The 10,603-nt window shown below is 35.5% G+C and overlaps 1 protein-coding gene across 1 annotated transcript in view; it reads left to right on the forward strand.

The window, feature by feature from the left end:
* Positions 1-7,064, forward strand: part of LOC124366925 (ankyrin repeat and death domain-containing protein 1A-like) — a 140,649-nt gene extending 133,585 nt beyond the window's left edge. The window contains exons 11-13 of the mRNA XM_046823532.1: positions 3,809-4,019; positions 5,665-5,793; positions 6,805-7,064. Of these exons, the coding sequence (XP_046679488.1) occupies positions 3,809-4,019; positions 5,665-5,793; positions 6,805-6,890 (426 nt within the window). The 3' untranslated portion in view covers positions 6,891-7,064. The remainder of the gene's footprint in view (positions 1-3,808; positions 4,020-5,664; positions 5,794-6,804) is intronic.
* The last annotated feature ends 3,539 nt before the right edge of the window (positions 7,065-10,603 follow it).

The following is a 10,603-nucleotide window of genomic DNA, read 5'->3' on the forward strand; positions in this document are numbered from 1 at the left end:
GAAACAGCAGACTGGTTTCGCCAAGATATGTACAAATATAGGGCGAAACCTTGTAAAAACTCCCAAGATCTCGAGAAAATTCAAATTCATAGAGAAATTGCACGTTGAGTAGCTATTTAAAAAAATATTTTTATATGATTAAACTAAAGACTAATTCACCCAAAGTAGGTAGGTATATTAAACTTTATCCGACAAATAAACAGCACACAAACTAACGTATAATTTAATTCATATATTCATTTTTTTACTCTGTTTGTTTGTAAATTATTTTGATTTGTTTTTTGGTGTGAAGAACTTTTATTAAAATCACTTGTATTGGAAGAGAGCGAAGTTTACTCAGGTTTTTTATAATTGCATCGAACCACGTTTCCTTCAACACCTCAAGACATAATTTAACCACTGATATCGTATACAAAGGTCTGGTATACCTCCTTTGCCCTAGGTTCATTAACTTAACTAAACTCGCACTGTAACAAAAGATAAGTTCCTCACTCAACTCGTATATTGCAAACCTAAGATTTTCATTTTGATGGACAGGGAACGATTTTAGATCGCAAAACCAAACTAAAATATCACCATCAAATTCGAAAACGCTGTTCTACTCGTCGTAGTAATTTTTAATAGATTTCTTATGCGTTATATTACAAAATAAGTGTCTTAAATAGATTATAAACTATTTTATATTATGCAAAGATATAAATTAATTTGAATGAACTCAAGTGAGAAAATACAGAAAGAAGGACTTCAAAGCAAAGTATTTTCACCGATATAATCAAAGTTAATCCTGGATTACGAAAGTTACGTGACGCTTTTTTCAATTCTTATTAACAAATTTAAAAGACTAACATCTTCTACATATGCTGCCATCAGTTGTTGAAAGTAAAAATGCCTTCCAGCTCTCTATATACCCCGAGTCTTAACACGTATATTAAGTTTGGTTTTGGCTTGAAACAAGACTACTGGTTTATAATATCAACACAAGAGTGTTCAACACACTACACCACACTTACAGAAAAGTGGACTTTAACAATCTTACAGAAAAATAATACCCTTGATGTATTTCAAAAGTTATGTTCATGTTTTTGTATCAGATGTGTAAAGTGCAATAATTGATTCATATTAATTTTATATTTTTAATGTATTTTTCAAATCGTCACTGGGTTTTACACACAATTTGTACCCACCTGGGTACACGTCTGTTCTAAAGTTATTGAAACCCAAAACAGTTTCAATTGAAACCCAAACCAAAATACATTTACTATACCCAACGGAGGATTTATATAAAAGCAATCAAAGTGATTAGAGCTTCTTGGAGAGTAGCTAACTTTCGGTTCAGAAAACTGACGAATGTGAAAAGTTAGCCACCACAGGTTATAGCCTAGTGGTAGAGTGTAATGGTTCCCATTAGTAAGCATGCACTGTTTAGTGACTGCCATACCAGCCTCCGCAGAACTTACAATAAGTAACGTATGCAGTATAGCTATCACCCCACAGATGGTTTCACTCTATGATCATTCAGTCTGTTTTCTCTCTTTATGTTGGTCTTTAGCCCCTTGTATTCACTCTGAATTCGCACTTCCTTTGAAGATTTTTGCAATTCTAATTGTTTTTCTTCTTTTGACTCGATGTTTATTGATCATGTAACAGTATAGGCTAGGTCATATAGCAGAGCAAGAAACTGAAACTGTTGGTGTATGGTACTGAAATTTTGACTCACACATTGTAGAGATTTGCGTCTGTTGTAGCTTCAGCTCACCTGCACAGTTTTTGACTCTTTAGGATGTTTCAGTTTTGCTCTACAGTGTTTGTCAATATTGCATGTAGAAGATGGTAAGTTCTACACAGTTAAGATATGGTTACAAACATGGTAATTTTGTATTAAACTGACCACGTCCCTATTAGGGGAAATACAGTGTTTTAGATATATGCTCAAAAAATATTCAAAATCTCGATTTCATATTTTGAAAATCTCCATTGTAAAATCTGTTTAGAGCAAATTGAAATGGAAATGCTTCGAGCTTGTTTAAAATCTCATATGTCCATCAAAAGTCATGCAGTAAATCTCTTGCTGTAATAGATTGTACAAAATTAAGAAATGTTTAAATTGCTTTCGTAGTCAATGGAGTTTCTTCAGGAGTTAAACGGTGTCGGTGCGCTCAAGTTTAAAGAATATAAGAAGTTAAATGAATTATAATCAAATTTAAAATTATGAATTTAGACAAATGGGAAGTCAAATACGGGTGTGCAATAATTGCAAAATTGGAAGATGTCAAAGTCCATTTCCCAAATAGGTTTTGAATATTGGATGATAAAAAAGATCAAAGAAATCAACTATATTTGTTGGAACGAAGACAATTTAAGAAAAAGATTGTAATATGGTTAATATTGTAAAATAAATATCTTTCAATTACTTGTATGACAAAAATGAAATCATCACGGATTAAAACTCCAATATTTTTTACATGAATTAAATTATTTTTTTTGAGGTAATGAAACGCTACCGCGAATTAAAAATATCAATTTTAGGTTTTTTACTAAACAGCTTAATAATATTGGAGGCAAAGAGCTTAAGAATGATGAAAGCAAACTTTTTAAACATGGAATGAGCGTTTGATTATTTTCATTTAAATTTTTCATTTTTTCCTAAATTGTTTAATGTTTGACGTTGTAGTTTTTTTACTAGTTTAACACGTGGTATTTTCATTCAATTTTTTGCGTTTTAAATTTGAGCATCTGGCTCTTAATGTGTCCTAGAACCCCTAAATATATATCTACTTATATCTTTAGCGGTTTATATATATATATATGACCAAAAAATTGAAACAGGTAGTTTAAAATTAAAGATGTATTTTTATTGCTAGAGAGAGCCTTAAAACTATAGCGGTGCGAAAATGTAATTGTTAATGTTAACTGTTCATCTAGCAATGTATCTAGTAGGCAGATAAACCAAAATTTCACTCTCAGGGAGTGGTTAGTATAATACCAAAGTACCCACAAAAAACTGAACCGAATCTTTAACTACTAATAAGACTATTATCCTTTCAAAATATTGAGTTTGGCCCTGAAGAGTCTGCAATAACAGACTGACGAGAGGCTTAAGTGAATCAAAGATTTACTTCACACAGCATTAATCTATCAATACTCTGAGAGCCATGGAGGAGATTGACAGTCTGATTAATGATGTGTGCTGTGCTCGCACCATCACTCGTGAATTCAGTTTGTTAGTTTTCTCCCCGTCAATGCGTAATAGGATTCCCTCTTTTTCAAAAATAGACATATATTTTAAATGCTTACAAAAAACATGCACACACGTTTTTAATGACGGTGTTGTTTCCCACTATGTTAGATTCATAAAAATACTTCTTGTGTATGTGTATAAATATGATTGAAGTTGGGGACCAGCTTGACTGTCATTTTCTTATTTCTGTAAAAACTGATAGAGTGTTAAAATTTTTTCACAGATTGTTTGCTTTGAAAACAAGATTTTAATGTGATCTCTATAAAAGAGTGGATTAGCAACAAAAAAACCACTCAAATTTTATATTTGGATTCTTTTTTAATTGAATTGGAAATAGTTTGATATTAATACTATATTTTATGATTTAAATAACAATGGACCTAATAATGAAGCTTGGTTGACTCCCACTATGTACTAAATTGCATTGAAATAAATTAACTTTATGAAAACATGAGCTGAAATTAATACACGAAACAATGAAATGGAGACAAAGAACACAGGATGAAGTGGAGGAGAGTGGCGGGAGGGCGAGACAGAGTGTCACTCCCAAGTAGGACTGTGGGGTTGCAGGAGGACAACTGCGAGGGAGGGCCGCAGAGTGCGGCACGACGGAAGTGGAGGTCGCAGCAGGAGGGAGGTGTGGGGGAGTGCCAGGACAGACTGCGACCGGTCCTCCACAAGCTGGCACACAGACAACTGGACGCAGGAGACTGGAAGCGGCTAGCACACCACTGGGCGTTCACGGAGGAGCAGATACGGGCCATAGAACACCAGTACACAGGTATTCCTACTGCATCACAATCTTGTCACAATGTCACTACAGATCGAAGGTTAGGAGTACGGTTCACGGAGGAGCAGCTACGGGCCATAGAGCACCAGTACACAGGTATTCCTACTGCATAACAATCTTGTCACAATGGCACTAGAGATCGAAGGTTAGGAGTACGGTTCACGGAGGAGCAGATACGGGCCATAGAGCACCAGTACACAGGTATTCCTACTGCATAACAATCTTGTCACAATGGCACTAGAGATCGAAGGTTAGGAGTACGGTTCACGGAGGAGCAGATACGGGCCATAGAACACCAGTACACAGGTATTCCTACTGCATAACAATCTTGTCATAATGTCACTAGAGATCGAAGGTTAGGAGTACGGTTCACGGAGGAGCAGATACGGGCCATAGAACACCAATACACAGGTATTCCTACTGCATAACAATCTTGTCACAATGTCACTACAGATCGAAGGTTAGGAGTACGGTTCACGGAGGAGCAGCTACGGGCCATAGAGCACCAGTACACAGGTATTCCTACTGCATAACAATCTTGTCACAATGGCACTAGAGATCGAAGATTAGGAGTACGGTTCACGGAGGAGCAGATACGGGCCATAGAGCACCAGTACACAGGTATTCCTACTACATAACAATCTTGTCACAATGTCACTAGAGATCGAAGGTTAGGAGTACGGTTCACGGAGGAGCAGATACGGGCCATAGAGCACCAGTACACAGGTATTCCTACTGCATAACAATCTTGTCACAATGTCACTAGAGATCGAAGGTTAGGAGTACGGTTCACGGAGGAGCAGATACGGGCCATAGAGCACCAATACACAGGTATTCCTACTACATAACAATCTTGTCACAATGTCACTAGAGATCGAAGGTTAGGAGTACGGTTAACGGAGGAGCAGATACGGGCCATAGAGCACCAGTACACAGGTATTCCTACTACATAACAATCTTGTCACAATGTCACTAGAGATCGAAGTTTAGGAGTACGGTTGCCTCAAAGTTTTTCATAATGCTGAAAGAACTAGCGAAGTACAATTAGATAGGACTGGTATTGATGCCAGAATTTGTAAAAATGTAGTCGTAATGATCGATGGTAAGAGATCTTTGGAAAAGCCTTCGGACATAAAACAGGCTGGCTCTTAAAAGATCGGGTCTATGCTAATCCGCAACATAATAGACACAAATTGTACCCTTAAGGGAACACATGATCTCAGGTACGTGGTATTGGGTACAGGCCGTACCAGAACAACAGTACGTGTCCTGGCTTTATGTGTAGTACTCAACAGCTACAAAGAACACGGCCATCAGATATAGTTAATGTGGAGTGAAAGTTTTTGAACAAGGATAATAGTTCCTTCAAGTTTTTGTGAGAGGATCTAAGCCATTGCTAGAATGCTGTGGCAAAGAACACAGATACCATATGTTTTTTTATATGAGGCAAAGGTCTAAACTAAAGGCTGTAGCATTGTGTTTTATGTACAGAATACAGACCCTACATCTATAAGGAGCATATTATTGATATGGAGCGAGGGTCTGAATCATGCGATGAATCTGGTCAAGAGATTTTATAAGATCTGTACGGTAAGAGAGGTGTTACAGTAACTCTTATATTGTGTTTGATGTACAGGTCCCAACAGCTACAAGGAGCACAGCTATCGGATGTTATTGATATGGAGCGAGGGTCTGAACCAGGAGGTGAATCCCGTCAAGAGTTTGTGTGAGGGACTCTGTGCCATTAACAAGAAAGCTGTGGCAGGTAACTATTGTCTTGTGTCTGACAAGTATTATATTCCCACAATGTTAGTATACTTCATATTGAATCAGTTCCTGGTAACTGACTTATCGACCACGAAGGGTTTTGAAGTATTATTCACCAACATATTTAACATAGGAGGACATAAATCTAAAAACAGTTGGAAAATCTAAACCTTTTTAATGTTCTAATGCAGTGTTGTAATAGTAGAATTTTTAATGTTCCACAGACCATAATATCTGTTTTAAAGCTTGTCGAAGAAGATATATTTTAAAACGTGAAATCATACAAACCAATGTTGGGCGTTGCGTAGATATGAAACATTTTTCGTGGCTTATTGAAAGAAAAAAGGTAACATTACGTTTTAAGATATGAAACGTCTCCCCTTATCTTGAGGATCCTTCCATCATCGTCAAAAACAAATTTTACATGAACGAGTACTGGTATATCCCTACTTTATATTGTCATTTCAGACATATTCCTTCCCTTATTTGCCAATAATACTGATGAAGCAAATTCACCTCCATTCCACCAGTGATAGTACGTTGTTTTCTGGTGGCGTAAAAATGGCGAACGGGTCTACCAGAGTATCATGGAAATATTTAATAGAGTGTCTTACGTAAATGCGCTCCTCAACTATTTATTTAAATTATTAGTAATACACAATGGCGTAGCCGGCAAGAGTATCCAAGGGGTCCGCCTCCCCCCTCAGATTTTTAAAGTTTTCAATTATATTTTTAGTAAACAATCATTATCATTTAAATAATTCAGTATTACTGACATGTACTGCTGAAAGATAGTTTTCGACAAAGATACGAGTCAAGAACTTTTTAAGGAACAAAATTGGTCCTTACTATCTGTCCATCAATGGAAAATATGTTTTGGCTGGGTTTTGTTTGGAGGGGGGGCGTCCCAAAAAAATTTTTTTTCCTGGCTACGTTCTTGGTAATACAATAGTGCACAATGTTTAAGACTTTTATATAACTGATCTAAAGTTTTCAAATTTTGTTCCAGAATCGATAAGGAAGAAGCTGAACGAAGACATCGAGTTGCCGCAGAAGAGTGGACACCTGTGTTGTACATCATGTTCCATGTTCTAGTCTCGGCACGCCCCAGCCCCTGGCTTCTAGACGTTGTATGTTCCGTAGCACTGCGATGTTCTGAACTGTGCTCTGTCGTCGTCAATTACGTGAAAAACTGAAACCATCAGCATTTTAAGTTAAACACTGTACATTGGAGAATGCACACTAAAAATAAAGGGAAGTCATGCTATAGGTTGGAGTATGGTAATTTTAGAGTCCAGCAGTTGAAACGAGTATAGACTATTGTTGGTTTGTAGTTATTGAAGGAAAAATTAATGGTTTAGTAGCGATTCCGATTCTATTCTGGTGGACTTTCTTAGTTGTTTTTTTAAAAGCCAGGTAGCATTTTACATCTTCTCTACGTACAAGGTACAAATTTATGATTTGACAGGATGAAAAATTGTGCAGAAAGTGTTCACAATGTCGAATTTTGTGTTATTTTAAACACAACTCATTTTGAATCAAATATCGGTATGATTCTCAAAGAGGGTAAGAATCCAAGAGTTTTTTAATTATTAGAACCAAATCTATCATTGTTCCTTGACGAAAGAAATAATTACTTGTAAATTTATAGGCTTTGTATAGGCTTTTATATATTTTAAAATTAAAATTTTAATTTCTGTGCTTAAAATAAATATAAATAAGACATGTTTTGTTTATAAACTGGTTATTGTTCTGTCAGCAAGATCATGATCAAGTCTCTTCACAACTTACTGTAGGGCCTAATCAAGTACTGAGCAACTTAAGCTCGAACATTGTATTTAAGATGGTGCAATCTATCTCGGGCTTTGAAAATATTTTTGTATGTTTAAACTCATAACAACTCTAAATACGGGGGAAATGTTTTTTTATCACTCCTTGTAAAATTGCAATAGTTTTTCGAGGAGTTAATCAAAAACAATTGTTGTCTACTTTTTATATATTCAGTCATCTTCAAGGGCTATGGATGATTTAAAAAAATTATATTCCACACCCAAAATCGATTTCACCATCTTAAATACATCGGGGTTGAGGCGTGTACAGATGGGTCAAAGGATCTGAGTACGAGGTCGAGGCTGTACTAGCCATCCACAAAACATTGACCCCCACCTTCGCGCTATCATTCTGTTATTGATTTAAAGCAATTGAAATATTGGAACCTTCTATTTGAATATAACAACAAGACAACTGAATAAATCAGTAAATATTCCAGTTCTTGCCTCTTGGTCACGAGAAATACCGAAGGATGGGCTCTAAGGGAAAGCCCAATGTTCTTGGAAAAGATGTCACTCTCCACCACCCGCCAATCAGAGCGCAGATCGCTTGGTCCATCTGTAAACAGGTTACATTTCATTGGTGTATTTCAACAGTAGCCTATAATAGAGTATGTAAAATATTTCCTCAATACTGTAGTATAATTTGTAGACTTATACACCAAAATTAAATCGAAAATACACTTTAGATTTATGTTGTCTTCCAGCCAATAGCTTTCATCCGAGTACTGAAGTATTTCTACTGTATTATAATTCAGAAAGGCAAAAATAGTTATAGATGATAGTATTTAAAAGGTGACCAATTATTTATAAAGAAAGAAGTCATTAGAGGTTAGTTGTGTCAGTCATAGAGCTAAATAAAGACAAGACTGGACTAGAAATAGATATTTATGAAAATAGTAGTGCAATAGTGAAGCTAGGCACCTAACTGATCAATCATTACAAACATATCTAGCATATGAAGAAATCAAGGGATTTTAAAGTAGCCTAGTACAGGTTTTGGTTATTTATTATAATCATATAATTAATGAAATGATAGAATCTAACTACTTAACATGAAAAGAACATTCTTAAAGTATTAAATTCCTTAAGTAAGCTTTAAATTGTAATTTCTGGTTTCAGTTCTGTAAATTAGCTTTTAATGAATTAGAAATGTTATCCAAGTATTAGGTTAACAATTAGGAAATTGAATTTATTTGTGCTCTTTGCTTTATGTAAGATTGCCTTTTCAGAGCCAGCAGTACACTAAGTACAGTGAGTATTGTTGGAAAAAAAGACAGACATATCATCTTGACATTCTTCACCTAATTAATTAACACTGTTTTCTGTTTTAGTTTCATTTACTTTAAATACAAAACACTAATCGAAAACTTACTTCTCTAAACAATCTGTTGCATTATCTTTTCTTTCTTACCTGGACCATGGACAGTTGATCTGGCTGAAGGTGATGATAAAAACTAATAGCTCGATTGTTTAATTCTAACTTGAGTTATCAGTGAAGTTTTACGTTCTTCCGTAGGTAGATAATTATCTAAATGACTGAAAATAAGATCAAAAATTGAAATCGTTGTGCATACGAGCTCTTAGCTTTCTCAATCATCCTATATTTATGAACTAATACGGTGGAAACAAATATGTTTATTCACTTCAATCTTTTGTTCCACGTCCCAACACTGTCAGAATTACTACCAGTATTTTGAAATGTCAGTCCCATTGATCAGCTCCTAAGGTCCAGAGTAATGGAAAGAATATCGTTTCCGAAATAATTTGGAAGCTCATAATCAACATTTTGCCAAACATACCACGTTAAATATTGACATAATCAATTATGTTGTAAACATTACCAGAAACTAAGTCGACACAAGCATTTTTAGAACTGTTAACAAACTTTGTATGTCATCTATCTTTGGAATGTCAATATATGTACACATGTTTATGTCAATTTAATTTTCAAAAAAACCACACGATTTTTGTATTCTACTGTCTAGTAATTAGTAACTATAAACAGAATGTATATTTTTTACAGGAGATTTATAATGAATTGTAGAAAGACTCCCTTCAAAGTAAATTTATTTTATTGTAAAATAACCTTAGTTTTTATAAGTGTTTTTTCATTAAATGAGTTATTATTCTTCATCACATTTTCTTTGAAGTGTGATTTGAAAATTCGAATTATTAGCCTACTGAACATTTTCTATTTAGTAGAGAAACTTTAATTTTCCCACTTCTTATGCTTGACAATTATTCTGCAGATATCAGACTTGTGCAAACAAACCAAATAAAGTTTGTTGTAATTAACAAAAACATGTAGGCTACACAAGTTTGATTATTTTGCTGCAAAAACATGTTACAATTGTTATTGGTAATTGGCAGTCCTTAAAGAGAAATCCATTTTATGACAGTTTTAACATTTATTATATATAATTTGCACGAAATGTTGTCCAAAAAGTACTTTGGTCCTTTGTAGAGTATTGCGCTAAAAGTACCAGAAAGGGCCTTTATAAAAGTAACTAATGAATTACTTTAGGGTCTTCCTTACCTTCACTTGTTAAAATATCCGCTTATGGTACAGAAAAATAGCCGAATGAATTTTTTGTTTTAATATTCTAATTCACGGACCCTATACGGTGTTATCGCAAGATGACCGAGTCAAGGCAACGTCGAGTGTGACTGCTGCTTGGATGGGTGACCGCTGACTATCCTGTCGTTGTAAGCACCACGCCTGTCCGGCCAGGGACCCGTGCGCGCGGCCAAAGCTGTACTAGCCATCCACGAAACATTGATCTCACCTATGCGCTGTCATTCTGTCATTGATTTAAAAGAACTGAACTATCGTAAACACCTTTTATTTGAATATAAACCATAATTTAAAATTTTAAAAAAAATTTTTTTCTCTTTTAAACACCCCCCCCCCCCCCCACCCCCCCCCCCCCCCACCCCCCCCCCCCCCCACCCCCCCCCCCCCCCACCCCCCCCCCC

Source organism: Homalodisca vitripennis, chromosome 7 (assembly GCF_021130785.1).
Source record: "Homalodisca vitripennis isolate AUS2020 chromosome 7, UT_GWSS_2.1, whole genome shotgun sequence".
Taxonomy (NCBI): domain Eukaryota; kingdom Metazoa; phylum Arthropoda; class Insecta; order Hemiptera; family Cicadellidae; genus Homalodisca; species Homalodisca vitripennis.